The sequence below is a fragment of the Nannobrachium achirus genome (assembly GCF_963921795.1).
Source record: "Nannobrachium achirus genome assembly, chromosome: 1".
Classification (NCBI taxonomy): domain Eukaryota; kingdom Metazoa; phylum Chordata; class Actinopteri; order Myctophiformes; family Myctophidae; genus Nannobrachium; species Nannobrachium achirus.
The window spans coordinates 29,853,456-29,877,003 of record NC_137810.1 but is presented as its reverse complement, the minus strand read 5'-3'; the positions used below and the strand labels follow the sequence as shown (position 1 = coordinate 29,877,003).

At 42.1% G+C, this 23,548-nt stretch overlaps 1 protein-coding gene across 1 annotated transcript; it reads left to right on the top strand.

Annotated features, from left to right (window-relative positions):
• On the top strand, positions 1-22,488 carry acsbg2 (acyl-CoA synthetase bubblegum family member 2). Its single transcript, XM_080736274.1, has 15 exons — positions 1-134; positions 5,062-5,185; positions 5,790-5,920; positions 8,277-8,548; positions 10,234-10,322; positions 11,422-11,542; positions 11,753-11,833; positions 12,350-12,499; positions 12,805-12,981; positions 15,204-15,385; positions 15,612-15,854; positions 16,674-16,891; positions 17,595-17,734; positions 19,097-19,343; positions 20,027-22,488. The coding sequence occupies exons 1-15, from the start codon at positions 128-130 to the stop codon at positions 20,143-20,145; spliced, it is 2,301 nt and encodes a 766-aa protein (XP_080592400.1). The 5' UTR covers positions 1-127; the 3' UTR covers positions 20,146-22,488.
• The last annotated feature ends 1,060 nt before the right edge of the window (positions 22,489-23,548 follow it).

Sequence of the window (23,548 nt, the reverse complement as noted above, 5' to 3'; positions counted from 1 at the left end):
GAGGCTGTCATATTTTTGTCTGGAGTCTGAGCAACCGAAATAACAGCGTTTACATCAGAGTGAGGACTTGGCCAAGGCAAAGAGATCCAGAATATTTCATCTTCAAAAAAAAAAAGAGGGGAAAAAAATGCAATGTGAGTATTTCATTTATTATAAGAGGTTTTATGTTTGATGGTTTTCAACTGGGCTGATGGAACTCTTGATAAGTAAATGGTCTTAGGAGGATGGTGGCAAGATGCTACTATGATGTATTTTGTAATTATCTCTGAATTTCGAGATTTTTAGTTAACCTTCAGATCAGCGTTGGCTGGGCTTATGCACCATTCATTTATTGAATTTGCTAAAGGTTTCCTGTCCGCCCTATCATCCTCCTTAGAACATGTGCAGCCAGTCTGTAGCAACTAGGGTGGAACCTGACCACAGACTATTGCTGAGCTGTCAGTTGAACTGAAGAGAGATTGAAACATTACATTAGTTTAAAGAGGCTTGTACTTGTGTATGAAGATTCATATTGACCAATAAAACCCTGGTTCGATTCCATAGATTATGGGAATGCATTTTCACTACTGGTGGTGGTTAATCTGTGAGCAGCTGGCAGTCTGGGAGGCTGCTAGCTGACAGAATGGAAATCCATTTAGTTCTAGTTTAGTTGTGGTTAAAAGGGCTCGGACATGAGGTTGGTTTTTTACTCTATACACGTAGAGAGTAAATGTGATATTGAGAGACCGATGCTCAGATGACCTTTATTGATCCCTGGAGGGAAATTTGTGGAAAGCGGGTAACAGGCACGCTCTAATTGTTTTGCCTGTGGTTTTGTAGTGGTGGGGTATTTAAATGTGCGGTGGGGTGTGGTGGTATCACATACGGGGGAAAGGAGGGAAGGCTGTTAATTTGAGAAGGATGCGCTGTGTTGGTGGGGGTGGAGATTAGGGACAGACAGTTTGCCTGATTTCTTATCCAGTATTTGTGTGTCATTGGCAATACGCGTGCCCCTGCCTGTAATCTGTCCAACTGTTGAATCCTAGCATTTTCTGTCTGAATGGACAGTTTGTGATGCTGACCTTAATCCTCCCTTGGTATAAATGATGGGGCATTGTTGCCACACTGTTTATGTTTACAGTTCAGTTCATGTATAAAGCCAGTTTATTTGAGACAAAAATGTCACTGTGTAACTTATCAGCTGGAAGGCTTGAGGCAGGGGTTGACACTAAGGTCTCAGAGGCACTTGCCCATCGGGCAAGTACAGGTCATGTTCAACTTGCCCGAAGGTAATGCTCACTTGCCCGAAAAGTAAATCGTCCATTATAAAATGATAGGTACGATTTTAATTACCGCTCAATTTATCACTTATTTCAGCGACAGTAAAAACAGCACATTATAGGTAAATAGTGCTCTTATTTTACATTCCACAGACCAGAAGACACAGCGCACTGGCCACGTTCAGGTGTTTAGACAGATATATGGTGTTGTGTTTATAGACATTTGTGTCCCCTCTCAAATGAGCACTTGCCCTGTCGGGCAACCTGAAAGCCAACTTCACCTGCCCTGATGTTTTATTTACCTGCCGGGGGCAGGTGGGCAAGCCTTAGTGTCAATGCCTGCTTGAGGTATGCAATGCAAACTGTACATAATACTTCTTTCTAGGCAGGAGGGAATATGAATGAAGTGCCCTGCTTTTGGCTGTCCGCAGTTCCCTTAATCAAAAGAAGGCTACACCAGCACAAACATCCCTGTCATGTCAGGCATACTATTGCTATCACATTAACCACATCACTGTAGCAGAAGGTAGACTGTGATGAATGATTCATTATACAGTGGCTTACAATAAGAATAAGATGAGCATATAATGATACTTGAGAAGAAATTGGCACAAGAGGGAGGGTGGAGGGTGGCTGATTACACACACACACACACAAACACACACACACACACACACACACACACACACACACACACACACACACACTACACCCAGTAGTTTATTTTTGGGTGCAGGGAATACAATATAAACTCATTGACCATCCATATTATTTAGGCCAGGTCCACAGAACTCTTGTTATCAGTATTCACGTTTGTTGATGCCTGACTAGTAGTCCCGACTCCAGTCCAGTACCGTGACGTAGAAAAGGCTGCAGGGCTGTCACATTTGAACATAAATCAGCCAATCAATTAATTTTGGCCATGAGGAGTCACATGACAGCATCTCATCATGAGAGAACGGGTGAGGCAAAGAAGGAAAGGAGGGGGAGGAGGAATATGAGGCGAGCAAGGAAAGAAGGTCGCACGATGTGTTGCTCTGAAGCTGTGTCAGAAATGATAAAAATAGAAGAATGCCAGATATATAACCATTTTTTAAAGATCACCGTCACCCCTCCCACCCAAACTTCCCCATGATGACCAAAACACATAACAAAGCAGTTCTCACTGGACCTTTAAAAAGAGATTACCACCACCCTATCATGATCCACGCCTTCATTTCACTGTCCCCTAGGGACTCCCACACAAACCTGTGCTGTATGAGCCAAGCACGCAGCTGTGTGTGTGGAGAGGTCTTTGCGGAATCTGCAGCTGCTTTCAGAGGAATACTGAAAATAAAATGGCAGCCTGAACATGTGTACCGTGGAAGTGGTGAGATCACCATGTGACATCTGCCGACTCCGCTGAAAAGGCAGCAGAGTTCTGTCAGAATCCACAATGAGCAGTCTCACCAAGGTTAAGCAGCTATCTGCTTCACCAGGGCAATGCCGCGGTGCAATCGATAAAAAGTCTGTGACGTACCAATGGAGGCTTACGTGGGATGGCTCTCAAATACAGCTTCATTATACAGTATATGATGAAGCGGTATTGGGTATTATGTTATGGGTTTTAACCTTTCATTTTTTTGTATCCACTCTAGTCCCTCCCCCATCCCCGAACCTAATATTTTTGTTCGTGCTCTCTGACCCCTGCTCCGCCTGTTTGCTATCCCCTCCCTGGCCTTGCCCCTGACCAATTGTCCTGACTGGTGAGCGATGATAGGCTACCACCACAATGGACCGAATAGACCGCTGGTATGTGTTTTCCATCCCGCTAAATAAACGTGCTAAGAGGAGCCCAGACTTGTGTCTTTTTCTAAAGTGGAGGCCAAGCGAGGCTGTCGTGTAGCGACCAGGGGATCTGGTTTTTGACGGTGGTCACGGGTCATTGTTCTGGAGGGATGGCATACTTCCTGTGTTGACTGTCAAAGGTGGAGGAGGCTTTTCTTTTCTTTTCTTCATCTCCCTTTTCCCCTCCCTAATTTGGATATGGACGGTATAACTTGACCAGGTCTCTCACACATGTCAGAGTAGAGGTGGTAAATTTGATTGAATTTCACTATGCAGGGAGAGGTTTAGTGAGAGGAAGTTAAAATGAGGCCATCTTAAACCTCTACTGTGTTTTGTAGTCCGTTTTGGATTTGAGTATATGGGCTTGAAAGACACCACCATTGTGTCAACAGTTACAGTTTGTGTCACATGATTGATTGCTTGATTGAATACTTTATTCGCATGTTAACAGTACGTCAGTACAGTAAAAAAAAAAACAATGGTCCATTGTACTCAATGCATCAACAAGACACAAAATACATTACGGTATTCGGTAACAACACCAATGGCATATATTTATAGAAAGAGGGGTGGGGCGCCCGCTGGCCTACCAGTCCAGGCACATACCACATAGGCTCTGATGCCTGACCGTGTGTCGCAGGTTCGAGTCCGAGTCCCAATGACCTTTGCTGCGTGTCACTCCCCATCTCTCTCCCCATTTCCTGTCAGTCTACTGTCCTATTAATATAGGCATAAAAGCCCAAAAACAAATCTTAAAAAACACTGGGGGCAGAGGATGCCACTTTGCTTGCTCAGGGAGTGTGTTTGACTCTCTGGGGCAAGCTGGTATGGGAGAGAATTCTAAGTATGCATTGTGTGCAACCAATAACATCTTATATTATTATTCAGCATGAAATATTTTAACACATACGTTAATTGTAAAATATTACAGATTATTATATCTAATTCCAGATCAGTGTTTTGGCACTATTCTTCACAGTAACGAAATTCACCCTGCACGCGCATAAAAACTAGGATCAAGCCATGGTAGGAGGATGTGGCACCATAATTACCTCTAAACACTGCTGTGTTATGTTCCACTAGTGCCTGATCCTTTGACTCAGAGCCAGCATCACTCTGGTGCCAGTCTTGTGAGCACTGGTAGTCGCTGGCAGTCACATGTAGTTGAGGTTTATTTTAGCAGGTGGCGGTGCTAAAGTAAGGACGTCTAGCGTGCTTTTACGACATGGCTCCTAGAGAGTGGGGATGTCTAGAAGTGTGTGTGTGTGTGTGCTGTGGACTTCTTTGTGAAAATGTTGCTAAATCCCAGATTTTTCGTTGCTGAATGATATGCTTATGTAAACTTATAAAGAGTCATATGTACTATATAAATTATATTATCAGACTTCTGTCGCAATATTTACTTGAGAGGACATGTCACATGCTACAATTATGACATGCCGTATGTCATTTGCTATAAGGCATCCTTCCTTGAGTCTCAGAATATAGATGTCAGAGTTAAGATGCACTGGCTATGTTGATGATTCCATCCGCTTTAATTTTGTTACTCACTGATAAAAAAGAAAACCATGCAACAAAGCAGAATGTTAAAGGGCTCTCAACTAATGAACTAAATTAAATAATATCATTCCCACTCTGATCCCAAATCATTGTATTAATCACTGTTCCCAAGTATTTATATTGTTATACAATTTCATATTCTGTGTGTGAGAGAGCAAGAGATGGAGAAGTGTATTCTGTTTGTGTTTGTGTGTGTAAATATCAGACCCATGGCATTGGCAATACTATTTGTCCATTAATACAATAATCACCTTTGACTTTACTTCTGTATACCATATCGTGTATGGGTAACTTTAGTTTCTGATACGTATCTGAGCACCAAACGCACCAAATAAAATCCATTAATCTCTGAAATAAAGGTGTTAAATAAATGTCATGATGTGCTGTTATATTGATCATGTGTCTTCTCCCTCAGTGACTGTGTGTGAGCCCAGTGCCATGTCTGCAGCTGTGGTGATGGAACCGCCAAATGATAGCGTCTTCCTACACTCGTCCTGTGATGCTGAAGACAGCTCAGCCTCCTTGGAGAATGTGGCAATGTATGCACAGTACACACACACACACACGCATGCACGCACACACACACACACACACACACACACACACACACACACACACACACACACACACACACACACACACACACACACACACACACACACACACACACCACTTGTCTTAAAGGTAGTGTAAGTGATATCTTTTGGTTAGAACCAAAGGTCTTTGGTGAAAAAGTCAAAGTCCTCGTCTCTGCAGCTCTGTAATAAACAGAAAAGTCATTTTCAGGTGGGTTGCCAATTTAATCCAATCAGAGGACATAACTTATTCAATTTTATAGTGAGTGAGTCCTCTCTACAGGATGAAATTGGTATCCTCATGACCTGAACATTTTCTGGACAGACCCCTGTTACTGAAGAATGTCATTGAAGAATGCACTTGTAATATGAAAGGGCAAGTGTACAGTCATACTGACTACTATAACGGTAGCATCAGATGGTACTTAAGTGTTTACTTGGACTGGAAAGTTATTCCCCTTCTGACTCACTGGAAATTGCTTCCCCGGTTGTGCAATCGGCTTGGGGATCCACTGAATTAGTGTGTGTGTGTGTGTGTACTGAGATGAACTTCCCACTTTTCCTTCAGTGAGTCCACAGAGGAGGAGTCAGCTGGGGAAAGGGAAGAAGACACTGGTGCCAACAATGAAGTCAAAACCACAGAGCCTGCAAATCTTGAAATCTCGACTGAACAGTCCCACTCCTTACCCACACAGACAGGTGAGCAATTGGTCCACTTTTTCTAACCACTTACAACCAGTGGTGCAGTGGTGATTCAATGTTTGGGGGGTCGCGAACGTCGCTCGACACCTACTATACATTGATATGCAAATAGGCTAGTTTCTTTGTTAAACAGTTGTCGAGGTGTGAACTTCAGGGGGTGCGAGACCCCGGCTCAGAAAAGATATGGGTCGTCGGGGGCTCGCGACCCAAGACTACGGCAACACTGCTTACAACCTATGCTTTGTTTGTGGGGAGAGCCCCAGGGGTCTATTATGGGAAAACCCTTGAAAAAACATGTGTATGTCATCCAATGGGAAAACCCTTGAAAAAGACACAGGGTGACATCACCAACTTGGTGACCTCACCGACAACAAGTGTCTGTGTTTACACCCGTAGCCAATCAGGGACCAGCATTCTTGGTGACGTCACCATGAACAGCCAATGAGGGACCAGCATTCTTGGTGACGTCACCATCAACAAGTGTGACCTGATATAAATAACAAGGCACGCGCTCCTGGTGCACAAGTAGGCCATACTTGGCACTTCCTCTAGTTATACTTTAGGCTATTACTGAAATAGTGTGTGACCAACCATGAATCATTATTATTTCACAATGACTCATGTGATATGTCATTGTCACTCTGTTAAAGGCACACTATTGTTCATATTGTGGTTTAGATGTTTGATAATATTGATAATAGAACACCGCTCTGGTCTTGTGGAACATAATAAACCAGGCTGTATGGAGCAGGCTTTGTCAAACCTGGATTTGGCTTAAATCCTGGCTTATTTAATGTATTGTATTAGAGAATACACAGACACAGAAATTAGTTTAGGTAAACAGTGAAACCAGCAACTTGAACCTGAACATTTGCTGCATCCCCCACACAGCATTAGGGTTTGGCCAAAGTCAGCACTTATCTCTCTTGTTGCTCGCCTGACCTTTTCCCACAAGGAAGTGGGCTAAACGGAAGTGACCGAACACCACATTCTTTGCTGGTACGTGTTGACTTCCTTTTCCTGCCTCTAATCTCCACTGACTCAGGCCAAGAACAATCTGTCTCCAACACTCCGTCCTCCCAATGGCATTGGTGCCAGGAGCCTGTTTTACACTTTCAGGATGTACTGATTCCATTCCATGCTTGCTCAAATGCATTCCACTTAGTATAAGGAAAGCAGATTAGTTCTTTATTTAAGGCATGGTTGAATTAAAGGGGCCCATTAAAGGGAACCTTGACAAAACACTGCAAAAACTAAAGTACGCATTATTCTAAGCAGTGTGCATTTTGTCACACTAGTCTCATGAGAATATCCTCTCCCAAATAAAGATTTTTTTTTTGAGTGAAAAAAAAGTGTTAATGTGGGACCCCATTGCACACAGCTGACTTATGAGCCCATCCTACTGCACTACTAGCTCTGTATGTTGACAGTCCTTTGATTGACCTCTTTAGTTCCTTAACTTCCTTCCTACATACATTATGCACATAAAGCCTTGTATGGACACAGGGTCAACCTGCTGTTACATGTCTATGCCATTCTCACTGTGTCTATTTGTCTTATAGACTTTTCACACCAGCAGACCAGCATGCTATCCTCCTTATCTAAACAACATTTATACAACCAATATAAAATTACATTATCTACACGGCCGTCCGTATCATAATCACCCTTTGTTAGTTCACACTACCACTATATATTGATCGGTGGTCTGCTCGTAGTGTTGTAAAAAGGCTTGTTTATTTCCTATTCATCACAGTGGCAGTACAATTTCATGGTCCACGTGGCAAGTGGAATACTTGGATGAATTGATTCAGCTTTGTGACAGGAAATTACATTCTGAATATACTAATACAGACTAGAGTATAATTGCTATTCCCCCTGCACTCAGACAGTGGTAAATGGGAGGTTGTTGGAAAACCTCAGTACCTAAAACCTCTTGATGGACCTCGGCTTGTTTTCCTGTGTAACCTCTCTAAAGAGAAAGGGCCATTCAGATTGATTGCTTTGGCTTGTTCACACTGAGGTTGCCTGAGCATAATCTGATGAATTGAATTGATTTGCTTGTGCAAAACTGTCAGCATGGTGAACTGAACATGACTGAACTTCAACGTGATGCTTTCATCACGTGCTTGTCAGTAAATGTTCTCCACTCAAGTTGCTTCATATAAATAATCAGGACTCACACACACATTCTTTTGACACACCAAGTTGCTCTGTCTGTTGTATACTGGCCCACGCTGTTCTTTTATTCCCTCCGCTAATTTAAACAAGAACCAAACCTAAACAAATCCTCTTCCTTTTCAACCAATCCCCTCCCACATCCTCCTCTCCTCCCCTGTTTCCCACCCTCCAGTCAGTGTACAGCGCCCAGACTCTCTGTCGGTGCCAAAAGCAGGGGAGCCTCCTATGTGGACATCCAGGGGCAATGAGGAGGTGAAGCTGAGAATGGGGGAGTCTGGCATGTCTGCCGAGGCGCCAATGACGGTCAACCAGATGTTCACCTCAGCAGTGGAGCGCTTTGGTAACTTCACCGCTCTGGGCTGGAAGGAGGGCGAGCAGCAGAAGGTCCTCACCTACACAGAATACTACCAGGCCTGCCGCACGGCAGCCAAGAGCTTCCTTAAGGTGAGGCCTGGCCAGAGACAAATCAGTAAATGGTGCATTTCTATAGCGCCTTTATCCAAAGTGCATTAGGGATGGGACGATAATCGTTATTATCGTTTATCGTGATACAAAACACTCACAATAATCGTTTCGTGGAGAATTACATTTATTGTGAAATTATCCTGTCTTTTTTTCACTCTCTACCAAATCTCTTTGCCAAAAAATAGCCGATCTACAAACTCACACAAAGGGTCGCAACACGATGTGAGCTTGTAGATCTGCAATTTTTGGGGCAAATGTTCCCCCCCAGGTTAATGGATTTTGGGGATATTTTGATTATCGGGATAATATTATAAATCACCTTATTTATTTTTGGTCACATTAATCGGGACATGAAATGTTCATATTGTCCCATCCCTATTAAATCCATCCGTGCATTAAATCCACCCATTCGCACATTTCGGGAGCATTTAGGGGTTCAGTGTCTTGCTCAAGCAGGATGAGTCTGGGAACATTGCGATTCCAAGGCCTCTCTACCTCCTGAGCCTCTGCTGCCCACTAGTACCCAAAGCATTAAAAACATAAACTAACTGGACAGGAGTCAGCTAAAGCCTATCTTCTACTGTGTCACATGAAGGTGTCACCTTCATGCCAAATAAACTGCTTTTTTGCAACGCCATCATGTGACAAAAGATCCTTTATCAGCTCATATACAGTAGTTAACAGTAAGGTCTTTTATCACAAGGTAGTGAAATTGTAACCCTTGACAGTGAAGCATTAAGATCTTTATCACAGGGTAATGAAATCAAAAGGTCAAAAATGAAGGGATGAATGTCTGAGTAAGAAGTATGCTTTATACAGAAAAGAGACTCCTTTGTTAACTGCCTGCCGAGCAGAAAATAAATGACCTGTCTCAAAAGGTCAATTACTTATTCATTGGTAAAATAAAGAAGATCTGTTGTCTATTGAATATCCACCCCAGTTCGATGAGTTTAACCTCCTGGCAGGTCAGGTTCCACTACGTGCGACTCTGTCCCACAGAGCGGGGTGAAATGTCAGCCATGTGAGAGAGGCAGCCAGTGAGGCAGGTTGTCTTAGGACAATGCTCAGCTGTACATACAGAACAGTATGGGGTGCACGATAGTTTATTGTGAAACCCAATATTGTTTGTTGGCAAAGACTTGCCGTGAAGTTGTGCACAGTGTGTGGTGTGTTTGCATACAAAGACTTACTCACATGCGTCTTGTCTGCAAACACACACATGCACAAAGATCTTTAAGCTTCCCTGAACCTGACGCCATACACATAGGCTGTTCCTGAACCTGTTGCCCTGCACCCCCAAGCACATATTGCCAAGCATAACAGTGTCAGATGGCGGTGTATCAACTTTCTGCACTATGGAGACAGCACTGCAGCCGTGTTGTATTTCTGAGGTTTGGTTATTACACCTCGTGTCATGTTCCCACTATCATTATGAAAGACTTCATTAGTTATTTAAAACGCACATCCACCATGACATACTTGGTATATACAACATTGTCATTGTGATCTCCAACACGTTTGGCTCCTTCCTTAATTAAACTACTGGGGAAATGCGCTTCCAAGCAAATCCCTCTCCAGCTGGTGTGTTTTTCTGTACAGAAGTTTTTCAATTCAACACATGCAGGTTTGTTTGTTTATTCCAAGTGTTTTTGTGTTCTGTTCAGCTTGGTCTGGAGCGGTATCATGGTGTGGGCATCCTGGGCTTCAACTCCTCTGAGTGGTTCATCTCTGACATTGCTGCCATCTTGGCAGGGTGAGTGTCCAGTCTGTCCACCTATGTGTTTTACTATTTTATAGTTGGTCATGGCCTCATGGGACATCAGTGTCATGATGTAAAATGTCCATCTGTGTGTTATGAGTGAGTTCTACTTTCAAGTAAGTGTGTCTGTCTTCCACTTGATGACACACGCACATTTTGCTATAGGACATGTGCTGGATGCCACCAGTTGGAATGGAACCTGTTCTAGTGAAAATGTCATGCATGAGTTGCAATGAGCTGCAAGGGATCAAACGGCAGTCATCGAAACCTGTCGAAGAACTGTACATGCCATTCATTAGATAAGGCACTCTTTGCTCCAGGGTCCAATAACAGATGGGTTATTATGAGACTCAACATCTGTCATCATCTGTAATCAGCTGGTGTTTCACAGAAGCAATTTTAACTATCTGAGCTGCATTACGTTGCCCTCGTCGTGATCCATTCACTATAGCTCTCAGAGCTGTGAGAACAGTGTGCTGGGAAAATATCTTAAATCCCTGCTCTGCAATTAATCCCAGCACAATCATACACTGTTATCTGATTTACTACCCAGGCTTTCACAATGAGTTTCTAGTCGGTGCTGAAAATAATGATGTATTGAAACTGTACGCTGTCAAATCAGTCTTGATGAGAAAAAACTCTACTGTTCACAGCATATCATGCTGCGTTACCTCTTGTTCCAGTACATGCGCCCTCCCTTCCTGACTGGCTGGAATTTCTTGAGTTTCTTGCTGTCACTCTAATGTCTGGCAAGGCTAAATCCTCCGTACAGCAGATTTCTACAACAAGGAAATGCAAAGTGTTTTGCAAACATAGACACATGGCATTAAGAGTCCAAAAGAAACAGATTACAAAAATACCTTTGAAAATAATAAGGGAATTAATATGACATGCTTGGTATAGGGACACTATTTCTACATACTTAAACAAGTAGGAAAGAGTGCAGAGATTAGAGTTGACTCGAGACATTTGCTTCTGTAATCTGTCCACAACCCACTTTCAACATAACAAAACAAAAACTGAAAAACAGCGGGATTCAGACTTCAGATGACGTTTCGAGACTGCTCTCTCTAAGTTTGCCTCCTGTTTGCAGAGGGTTTGCTGTGGGCATCTACACAACCAATTCTCCTGAGGCATGCCAGTACGTGGCAGATAACTGCAAGGCCAATGTGATTGTGGTGGAGAACCACAAACAACTTCAGAAGATCCTCCAGGTGAGCTTTAAAGCATACAGACAAGAGTTACAAATGCTAAACTTGTGACACAGAAAATCTTTCTTCCATGAGTGATATTGAGTCAGATGTTGATATCCCATTGCCTTTTGTCATTAAATCTCTGTTATTGCTACGGAGGTATTCATTAACTGTTTCCAGTCATTTGATCACACAGAAATGTATTCTGTTCTTGCTTACCAATTCCCACAGGTTCAAGACCAGTTGCCACACTTGAAAGCAATTATCCAGTACAAAGATGCTCTAAAAGAAAAGAGACCAAATATTTACACGGTAAGAATGTCTCAAAATTGCCTCCTAACAGAAACTCTGTGTAAAATGTGTTGAGTCTTTGTCAGTAGAGCAGTTCTCTTGTGAACTCTCTATGAATAGGCAGTTTCAGCATAGCAACTTGTCTCACTGTTACAACATGCCTATGATCTCTTGAAGAGCTGCATTCTTATTAGTTGAGCATAATTATGCACACTGTAAAATGTGCAGTGTAATCAAATGGAACAGGTCAGTTTAGTTCCATTTGTAATTTGACTCAGAAGAGTGTACGAATAAATGGAAACAAAGGGACTATTAATTAACACCAGATTTATATTTGTAGAACCTTAAACACTTAACACTGTGTGTGTGTGTGTGTGTGTGTGTGTGTGTGTGTGTGTGTGTGTGTGTGTGTGTGTGTGTGTGTGTGTGTGTGTGTGTGTGTGTGTGTGTGTGTGTGTGTGTGTGTGTGTGTGTGTGTGTGTGTGTGTGTGTGTGTGTGTGTTTATAATTATTTTATGTGGTATTTTTGTTTCTTAGTGGGAGGAATTTATGGAGCTGGGACGCGATGAGCCTGACGCTCCTCTTAATGACATCATCGCCAGCCAAAAGCCCAACCAGTGCTGCTCACTTATCTACACCTCAGGGACCACAGGACAGCCCAAAGGAGTCATGCTCAGCCACGACAATGTAAGTTACAATGGACCATGGCATGACTATAAGATCACCTGTTCCATTCTACAGTCCAGCTTACAGTCTGTATCGGAGGAAAGCAGCATGTTACAGTAATTGAATTGCAATTCAAACATAACTCAAGCATAGAAAATTACCCCAAATTGCCAATCACAAAATCAGTTCTTAAGACGTTAAACATTGACACGGCTGCCCTCATACATAAAAAGATGAATAAGAGGACAAACCAGTGTGGATGAGGTGTGTTGGACACTTCAAATGCTGGGATTTGACTCTCCCTTTCCCCATCTCCCTCCTTGTAGCTGACGTGGACAGCCTTCGCCACCAGCCGTCACGTACGTCTGACAGACGCCACCGACTCCCAGGAGTCTGTGATCAGTTACCTGCCCCTGAGCCACATTGCCGCTCAGATGGTTGACATATGGGTCACCATGAAGGTCGGAGGGGCCACCTACTTCGCACAGCCAGATGCCCTCAAGGTAAGGTTTTTATCTGGTGTAAACCAGATCATTAAAGAGATCATTTTCTGGCGAGACATTCAGGCGACCTAGGCGACCTATTTGCCGATTGGCTGTCCAATGTCACATGGTAACCGAGCTAGTTTCATGATTGGAAGCGGCCCTCCAAACGATGGGATGGGGGGTACTGCATTAGGGCCAATAGCAGGGGACTTTCCCGCTCCTCCAGGCTATGGAATCCTAGACTGGTGTAATGAAATATTTTGTCCAGCAGGGAGCACCATTCCTTCACACTTCACAGGTCAGGCCCTAGAACTCTATGGTCAGGCCCTGTGGTCACACATTTCTGGACACCAATATCTGTGTAACATCCATGCATTTATACAACTGCGAGTCTGCCGCTGCGTGCTTGATTTGGCTGTACACGCTGACTTGTTCATCAGGAAACATGCTCCCTCGTCGATTGGATTTTACAAAACAGACCCGCGTCGTCACATTGAATCCTGTTTAAGAAGAGCTTAAAACACAACTTTCTAATGTTACATTGATGACGTGAGGAACGCTAAAGTCGTCTTGGTTACATAGTAGCTGTATAGTAGGCTATGCGAAAATAACAAAGCTCAGAGTCGCAAATTCAATGATCGCTGCATCAGCACACACAAAACACGGGCGTGAGAGAAGTAAATGAATGAAATGGACATCACGTTTAGCCGATTCAACGATTCCAAAAGTCATACGATTGGAAGTTATTGCTACATGCGGCTACATGCGTCTCATGCTGGTTTTGTTAGGCAATAGCCAGGGTCCAGGGAGTGCACAGAATTTTAGAGGGGCATGGGCTGACATTTCTAAAAGGGCCTTTTCATACGGATAAAAGTTAAGGGCTCAAGCCCCTTTTGCTGTATGTGCGCACGTGCCTGGCGACCAGCGCGTCACATTACAGACTTATCATTTCAATCCGTTTCTTTGCAAAAACACATTTCTTTTAGAAAACATTTGTATTCTTGTTTCTCCCAGTGTTATGGTTTTTAATGTGTAAATATAGCACTTTATTATGGGGAAAAACGTGTGTAGGCCTATTTTCCTTTTTTAAATCGCTAAAATAGCGCATTTTTGAACACATTTCCTTAACGGTTAACGGTTAATTAACTGATAAGGCCTGACGGTTATCGGTTAAGAAAAAATCTCCATTTGGCCATCCCTAGACATATAGCCTACAGTAAGTTAGAATATTATGAAATATACATGAGAAAGAACACCAACACTAACTTCAACACACCAATACACCAGATTTTAAATTGACTGTGTGTCGATTCTTGTTTTTGTGGCTGTCATGTGTGCATGTCTACTCTTCAGCATATTTGTATGTAGAATACGAAGACATAATGTGACCTTGAGGGAATATTCTAGCACTCTAGCCTAGAGAGAGATGGCCACCACTAATTAACATTCTTCAGTCATAGTGCATCACTGATCTATTTAACCATGGAAAACATATATACTTAGTTGACTGGGGTCCCCCCCAAAAAAGGGCAGCCTTTTCTCTGAAGAGTTTGCAATAAAAACCTGAATGGCCCATCCACCCTTCCATCCAATGCCTTCAGTCATTCAGGGTTTTTTCACAGGAATCTTCGGGATTGGTTTCACGCGTTTCAAAAAGGGCCTTAGATATGAGACCATATATAGACCATGAGATCATGTGCACGCTCTCGTGCCCCCCATCATCCTCCACATCGTCTGGATCATCTTGTTTTTCTTATTTTATCTGATTAACACACAACAAGCATGTAATCCAGTTAGGATTACATAGATTAGCTAAGCCTCTAAGGACAAGTTAAAGAGATACCCTCCCTGGGGGTGGACACATGGACTCAGATGAGAGAGACTTGTTTGTGAAACGGTTATGTGTTGACCCTTTGAGGGCATGCATGCTTCAAACAAGATCTTTCTACTGCATGAGGAGTGTGTTCTTACAGTAGTTACTTACAGTAGTTAATTGCAGCATGTTGCATTGGCAGATATTGAATTATTTGTATTCTGCCAAACACAGTGTGGATTGAGGATTGCATGCATGAACACTGTCTATTTACATGTGTTGTCATCCCCATTATCATCGCTCCTCTGTGTGCCATCCATGTTCACACCAGAAAGTGAGTGAGTGTGAGTGAGCACCCTGTGAATGTGGTCAATTGTCCTGTTGTCTGCTAGTAATTACACAGTTATGTCTCTCTTGGGCTTCCCAGGGCTCCCTGGTCAACACCCTGAAGGAGGTGCGTCCCACAGCCTTCATGGGCGTCCCCCGTGTCTGGGAGAAGATGCAGGAGAAGATGAAGTCTACTGCGGCCAAGTCGTCCACCGTTCGCAGGAAGGTGGCCATCTGGGCCAAGGATGTGGGGCTAAACACCAACCTCAACAAGATGAACCAGTATGTACAGTCACTGATTTATGGACTTTGATCTATTTCATACATGCATGTACCGTACGTTTACTAGTTCAGGGATTAAGGAGAAAAACATGAAAGAAACGTGTCAAAGAAAAATCAAAGCTATCTACATACACGTACTGTAGCATAAAAAGGAATGTTTGTACTGTACATGAGTTTAGTCATAATAAGGTGCAAAAGGTGACACTCTTTCCTCCCCTCAACTCAGAAATGGAGCAGTTGGTCGCACGCCACTCAACTACCGCGTGGCCAAGAAGCTGGTATTCAAGAAGGTGCGCAAGGCTTTGGGCCTGGACCGCTGTAACAAGTGCTACACAGGTGCTGCCCCCATCACCAAAGACACTCTGGAGTTCTTCCTCAGCCTGGACATCCCTGTGTATGAGCTGTACGGCATGAGCGAGAGCACAGGACCTCATACCATCTCCCTGCCAGATGCCTTCAGACTCACCAGGTACCCTGCTTTTAATCTCTCTCTCTCTGTCTGTCTCTCTCGCTCTCATTACACTAGAGGTACTTGGCTGGAAGTAAAGGCTATCAAATCATATCCACTAAGACGCACAAACACACACGGAGGTCTGAGGGGAATAAAAATCAGTACTCAGAAAGAAGAGCGGGTCTGCAGTCAAAATGTCCAATCCACATTTATTCTTCCCACGGGGTAAGATTACACTGCACAGATTTTTCCTGAGCAAAATGTGAATGTAGACTCTAAAGTAGATGATACTGGATGGTCTATGATACCATGGCTAAAATTAACTGAACAACATTGATCATTCAGCTCTGTGTTTATGTTCCACTGTAACGGAAATATTCAGCTCTGTGTTTATGTTCCACTGTAACGGAAATGACTAGAAAAGTGTGCTCTTCCGAGTCTTGACATTTGTAAGGTAGTCATAGCCATCTGAATCTGATACATCTTGATCACATGGTCTCAGAGATAAATGTATACCAATTTGTTTGAGGTTTGTACAAAATCTGTAAGAGTAGTAGCAAAAAGTGTTTTGAATAAAACTCAAAATGAAATCTTGTCTGAAAAAAAATCAGTAATTCTAACAGGATACTGACCATAATACTGATGTCAGTACTACTGACATGATACTGACCATAATACTGACATGATACCAACCATCAAATCTAAAAGTACAAACTCACAAGTCATTTTGCAATACGTTCTGGGCTTGTAGATCTGCTGTTTTTGCCAAATGTTCACACCAGTATAGGGACATTGGGGTTCATGTGGACAAACGGTTCTGAATAAATATTCCTGCAGCTGCGGGAAGGAGATCCAAGGGTGCAAGACAAAGCTTCACAACCCAGACGAGGAGGGGAATGGCGAGATCTGCTTCTGGGGCCGTCACGTGTTCATGGGCTACCTCAACATGGCTGACAAGACAGAGGAGGCTCTGGACGCAGACGGCTGGCTGCACTCTGGGGACCTTGGCAAGCATGATAAGGACGGATTCCTCTTCATTACCGGGCGCATCAAAGGTAAACTGCTCAACATGTATTTTGGCCATTTGAGCATTAATTTCACCATCTGAACTGGCCCTGATCTATTATTGTGTCAAAATCAGACATGACACTTCCCAGTAAAGTTTCGGTACATTTTTAGCCTCCATCAAAACACATTGTTTTACGTAGGCTAAATCAGGGGGGTCCCCAAATTATTTTGTGGGGATGATTAACTTAATGTGCAACATTGTTTTCTCACTCAACTGTAAACAAACCAACATAAAGATTAAGTGTATAGGGGGTATCTGCCCATTTTTAAAGTGACAATTTAAGGACTTTTTAATAAATCTAAAATGACAAATTAAACATTGGCCAAATTGTCAAATGCCTCAACTCTTAGTGTGTGTGTGGGGGGGGGGGGTCGCCATTTAAAATATTATTATATTGGGGATCGCGGCCTGAAAAGGTTGAGAACCATTGGGCTGAATACCAGTGAAATTCTCCATTCAATGGAGGCTATCAGGCTGATACTGGCTTCGAGTTGAGGGAAACACAGGGCCACACGTCACGCACACATACATTTAGAAATTTTCTTTCCGAGATCTTTGTTTATTTTTTCCTAGATCTTCCCTAAGCCACGGTAGCAGTTGTCATACCAAGATTATCAACACCTAAACAAACCTAACTGTTGAAGCTGTTCACATCAAATAATTGAACCTTGTGTGTGTGCACTGTGCAGAGCTGATCATCACAGCAGGAGGAGAGAACATCCCTCCTGTTCCCATCGAGGATGCTGTGAAGGCTGCTGTACCGCTCATCAGCAACGCCATGCTGATTGGAGACAAGAGGAAGTTCCTGTCCATGCTGCTCACCATCAAGGTAAGCTTGGGAAAGCCACACACTGTAACCTCACATACAAAGGTTAACATTGTCGCTGTCTCTTATCTACATATTTTACATTGTCAAAGTTCAAAAGACAACATAAACTCTTACCCAGCCATTCGTTTAAAACAGACTGTGTTATGGAATGTGATAAGAGTTCTCTTAGACACTCAAGACTATCTGATGAGAAATAACTACAACGCATATTATCTTGTTTAGTGATAACGTATCTGACAAGCATTTTGAATCAATCTTGTGTTAACATCTTATCTATTTAAATGTTTTTTTTATCTAAACGTTGAAGGAGGTTAAAATGCAATTATTGATTGCAAGAGAAAGTGTTTGAGAAGGGCACTCCCAGCTCCCAATGCCATTTTAGTGCAGAGACTGCCACCCAGTGGACACTTGGTCACACTGCAAGATGGAACATGCTGCCCACGATGTCTCTATTTCCCAATAATTTACTCCATATAGATGTCTATATAGATCTACAAGATGAATCGTATCTCACACTTAATTATTTTAAGATCATTTCACATACTTTTCCAATGCTTCCAACGGTCATTTGGCATGCTTCTTTTAAAATGTTAAACTTTTGTTATTACTCTTTATATTGGTTAGTAATAGTGTAACATATTGTAGTTGACTTGTAGTGAATTTCTATGATGATTCACAGCCATCCCTCTGGCATCTAGTGGTAGAAGAAACCGACATTCACGGGTTCCATAAACATTTCCATGGTAACGGTGAGCTCCACCAATCGGTGAATGGTGTAGTAATTCTCTGACGCAAATGAAACAGCTTTTTCTTAAAACTACCTGGCTCATACAAACTTGTGGCTTCTGAGCCGGAAGTGCAAAATGATTCTGGGTCTGGGACAAAAAATTTCGCTACATTATTCCAATTTAGCAGGAAGCTGACTAGAATATTTTATTTTTCATTCATTCTTCAAAAATGTAATGTTTGGTAAAACTGTATAATTGAGAGATAATTAGGGATGGGACAGTAAGCAATATTATCACTCACGATAATCGTATCGTGGAGATTTAATTTATCGTGATATCGTCCTCCGTCACGCACTGGGATCATTTCACCTGTATTTGCTGAGCTGCATATCCAGTACCACTTAAACCCTCTATAATTGGTAAAAGGTACTACAGTACGTACTTGATACAATCTTTTTTTTCCACTATCAAATGTCTTCACAATGTGATGCATTGTGAGCTTGTAGATCTGCTATTTTTTGGCAAACGTTCCGCCCCAGGATAATAAGAATGATTTCTTTTGTCACGATAATCATGATGTGAAATTTTCATATCGTCCCATCCCTAAAGATAACGTTTTATTTTCCTGGTCCAGTGCCAGGTGAATGGGGAGTCGGGTGCCCCAGAGGATGAGTTGACACCCGAGGCCGTGGAGCTGTGCAAGAAGCTGGGCAGCAAATCCACACGGGTCTCTGAGATCGCCGGCGGGCGAGACCGCGCCGTCCACGCCGCCATCCAGGAGGGAATCAACCGGGCCAACGAGAAGGCCAACTCCAACGCTCAGCGCATCCAGAAGTGGATCGTCCTGGACCAGGACTTCTCAATCCTCGGAGGAGAGCTGGGTGAGTTGGGGGCAGTGGTGTAAAGTAACTAAGTAAATGTACAATTTTGAGGTATTGGTACTTAACTTGAGTTTTTCCAATTTCCAGTACTTTTACCTCTACTCTACTACATCTCGGATCCAAATATTGTACTTTTACTCCACTACAATAATTTTTGGCACTTTAGCAGATTTGGATTATTACAAAACATAAATTAACCACTTTAGCCCATTTGAAAATGGCCGATCTACAAGCTCACAATGCGATGCATTGTGGAAAAAAACCTTTGGTACTTTAAGTACATTTTGATACCCATACTTTTGTACTTTTACGCAAGTACATTTTGAATACAGGACTTCTACTTGTAACAGAGTATTTCTACATTGCAGTATTGATACTTTTACTAAGTAAAGAATGTGAGTACCTTTTCCACCAGTGGTTGGGGGACCATGTGTGCTCAGGGAAGGACACCTGCTGGTAGTCATTTATTTAGCTGTTAGACTTGAGCATTGGCACTGAAACCTAAATGGCTCATAAAAACCATAGCTGATGATGAACGTTTTGACTGCCAAGTTCTGATGGTGTGTGTGTGTGTGTGTGTGTGTGTGTGTGTGTGTGTGTGTGTGTGTGTGTGTGTGTGTGTGTGTGTGTGTGTGTGTGTGTGTGTGTGTGTGTGTGTGTGTGTGTGTGTGTGTGTGTGTCAGGTCCTACCATGAAATTGAAGAGACCAGTGGTCATGAAGATGTACAAGGAGCAGATTGAGAACTTCTACAAAGAGGTGGCGACCCCCAGTACTCCTGACAATCCCCTGCCTCCCAAATAGAGCTGCATCATAGACAATACACTCTAGAGAGAGACACAATGAAAGACTTGATCTACTCATCACACAAACACCGTACACGTTATGCTTTTTCACAAATTGACTCCCATCTCACCCTCCCCTCTTGCAGCTTTCTTCCCCATGAAACCTGATGTGCCAGCTTTCTGCCTTGATCGTTGGGCTTTTGTTTACATATTTTGTGGGTGTTGTGTGAAAAGAAAATATCTGCAAGAAGCCATTGTAAAATATCTTTATTCATTCAGCGAAATTATTGGTTTGCTGAATTGAACTATTTATTTGTATTATTGTGTTGAAGAACAATAATCAATAGATGAAGTAGCTATGGCTGTACATAAGAAAAGGCATTGTTCATTGTACTGTAATACTCAAGAAACAACAGTGGCAAGTCTATAGGACATGATGATTTTTTTTCTTCTTTTTAATCTTGCTCTTGAGTTATTTATTGTTTTCAGTTTGCCAAAGTTCTAAAAGCTCTTACTATCCAACTGTGATCCTCACATCCAGTATTGCCTGGTCTGCCTAAATGAGTAAGGTGAAATGAAGTTTAATGGACAGGGAAAGGAAAACAGTGAAGAAGCATATCATTGTCCTATTTATTGTTTGTATACTTTTTGTTTTGTTCTTTGTCAGTCTGGTTTCAGAGTTGTGGAGGAAAAGCTAATGTCATTCATGTTGCAGGTAGGTAATCCTCCTACATCCTTCTACACTGTCTTGATTACCGCATGGCAGGAGTAGATGACGTAGAGAGGATTTCACAAATTGGGAGCTTCAAATACATAACTCATAGAGAACAGCCAAATTTAACTTTCCTCAAACTGTGAAACCATGTCACTCAAGCCATATATATCACAGTAGTTGTAATTGTTTGTAACCGATAAATATGTATTATGTTATGTGTGTTTATATAAAGCATACGCACATGACTGGTCCTGTTGGAATATTTAATAATTCTTTGGTCGGTGGAATTGCTGTGACCTTGTGAAATACTGCAAAAAATGATTTTATGTTTTATTTTTTTATTTGTTTGCCTACATGTATGCTTGTCTTTTGTTTCTTTTTCTTGTTGAATGTTATTTCAAATCGCTGTGGACTGATCCAACAGCCCAGGAAAGATTGGTACTGTATGCATGTAAGAAAGAAGAATTGAGATTTGGATGGGCATAAGTCAGATTGTGAGTTTTAGAAAATATATCCACACTAGAAGGTTACAGTCACTTCGGATGAGGAATTAATGCAATTGTCCTTTCAAAGTTTCTGTCAACCCCATCAAAGTGGCTAATGGGTAACAAACCAGACTTTGGTATAATGACCAAATTGTGTCTTATTGATGGTGTTTCTCACTGAACCAGATTCTGAAATACTTGAGTTAGACTAAATCTCTTTCTTTAGAGGAAAAAAAAATGAGACCGGGACATCTACAATCCAAAGAGCTGATTGCTGTCTGTATATTATAAATTGTAGATATTCTTTGCGTGTAATATTGTCATAGTGCAAAGTGAATACTGGTATAGCTTGCTCAAACCAGTTGAGATTCAGGATAACGTTGCAAAGGAATCTTCAGCCCAGAAGGCATATATTGTAGCGTTGTTTAATGAGGAAATGACGGTAATCCATAGCATGTTATGATGTTTGGGTGGTCCAGTTCTCTGGTGACTTGAGTTTCTGATGCTAATTACGGCTGTGAAGGCACCGCTAAACGCCTCAAGCATTGTTGACTGCATTGAGTTCCTGCTCCATTCAAGTCCAAAAACCCTGCAAGGGACAGTAAACCTCTTTAACAGCGTGGCCTTCTAACCTGTCATGTTTTTTCTTTTTACAAAGAGCGTAGGGTTTCTCTTTGTTTCTTTGGGGAAAAAACAAAACATGCCAGATACCGTTACCACTTGAACCCTAGTGTCCCTATTCTGGGGTGAACATGTAGTGAAAATCTACAACTGCAACATGTTCAGCTTGTAGATCAGTTATTTTTGGCAAAGAGATTTGCTGTTGAGCAAAATACTAGCGGTAATAGTACAGAACCGGTCAACAGGGAATAGAGGGTTTACCGTTTAAGTGGTTCAAATGTTGTTCTGACAAAATAATCTGAAGTCACCAGACCTTACAGTTCCCCTAGACAACTGAATGCTGTGTTTACCTGACCCTCGTTATATTTGAGAGCTTGGATAGCCTTCCTACACAAGAACATTGGGGTGGGAAGATGAAATATGCATGTTGCTCCTGCTCCTGTAGGATGGTGGAGCAGGGCAGTTTATATCAGCAACTGTACAGTCTACAGAGATCAGAATGTCCCATGTGTCTGTGTGATACAGCGATTTAAAAATAAAATAAAACATGTACTCTTGAAATGTCTCTGGATCCCTTTTGAATTGTTATATTGTATTATTATTATTATATTGTATTATCTGTGGTGGAAAGTACATTTACTCAAGTACTATGTATTTTTACCTGTAGATCTGCTATTTTAAACAATTGAAATGGTACACTGCCTAATGAGTATGTTACTTTTGGTACTTTAAGTATATTTTGATGCCACTTCTTTTGCATTTTTACTCAAGTACATTTTGAGTACCTGACTTTTACTTGTAACTACATTGTGTTATTGATACTTTAACTTAAGGAATAAGGTTGAGTACTTCTTCCATCACTGGTTACCATGGTAACATGTTACCAGCCATGTCACAGGGATGTCAGGGCCTGTTAGAGTTATGCACTGGGGCAGCACCATAGGAAGCAGAAGACTGAGTGAGGGAAGCACCGTAGAAGACAGGGAAGCACCATAATAGCCAAAGTACCGCTCCATTCTCATTGAAACGCATTGGTGAAATGGAGAATCCACTCTCATAGGTAGTTTGGTGTGGGTGCACCTTTAAGTAAAATACCCATTCCCAAGAATTGTACTTGAGTAGGCCTACAGTACTTGAGTAAATGTACTTAGTTACTTTCCACCACTGATGATACCATGGTAACATCACAGGGCATGTGACAGGGCCATGACAGCTATGCCATTCAGTGAAGTGACAGGGACTGACATCCATATGACATCCATTCTTCATATAGAATATACTATAGTTATAATCATAAACAGGCTTTCTCTTCCTGGGAACTGTTAATCACACACTAACAGCAGAGTTTAATGTAAAATCTGATATTTAGAAATCAATGTTTTATTAAACCCCTGACCTTATTGCTCGTGCCACACTGGCATGGAACATGCAAGTGAGAAAGAAAATACTGAACCTTTTAGAATTTGGATGGAGAAAATGGTGTAGTGGTCTAATAGTGGTCCCAAACCTTGAGCTTACAAATCAATGACACAGTTCTCATGCCATAGATCAGGGGTGGGTGGGCAACTTTGATGATGGAGAGGGCCACTATATTTCCACAC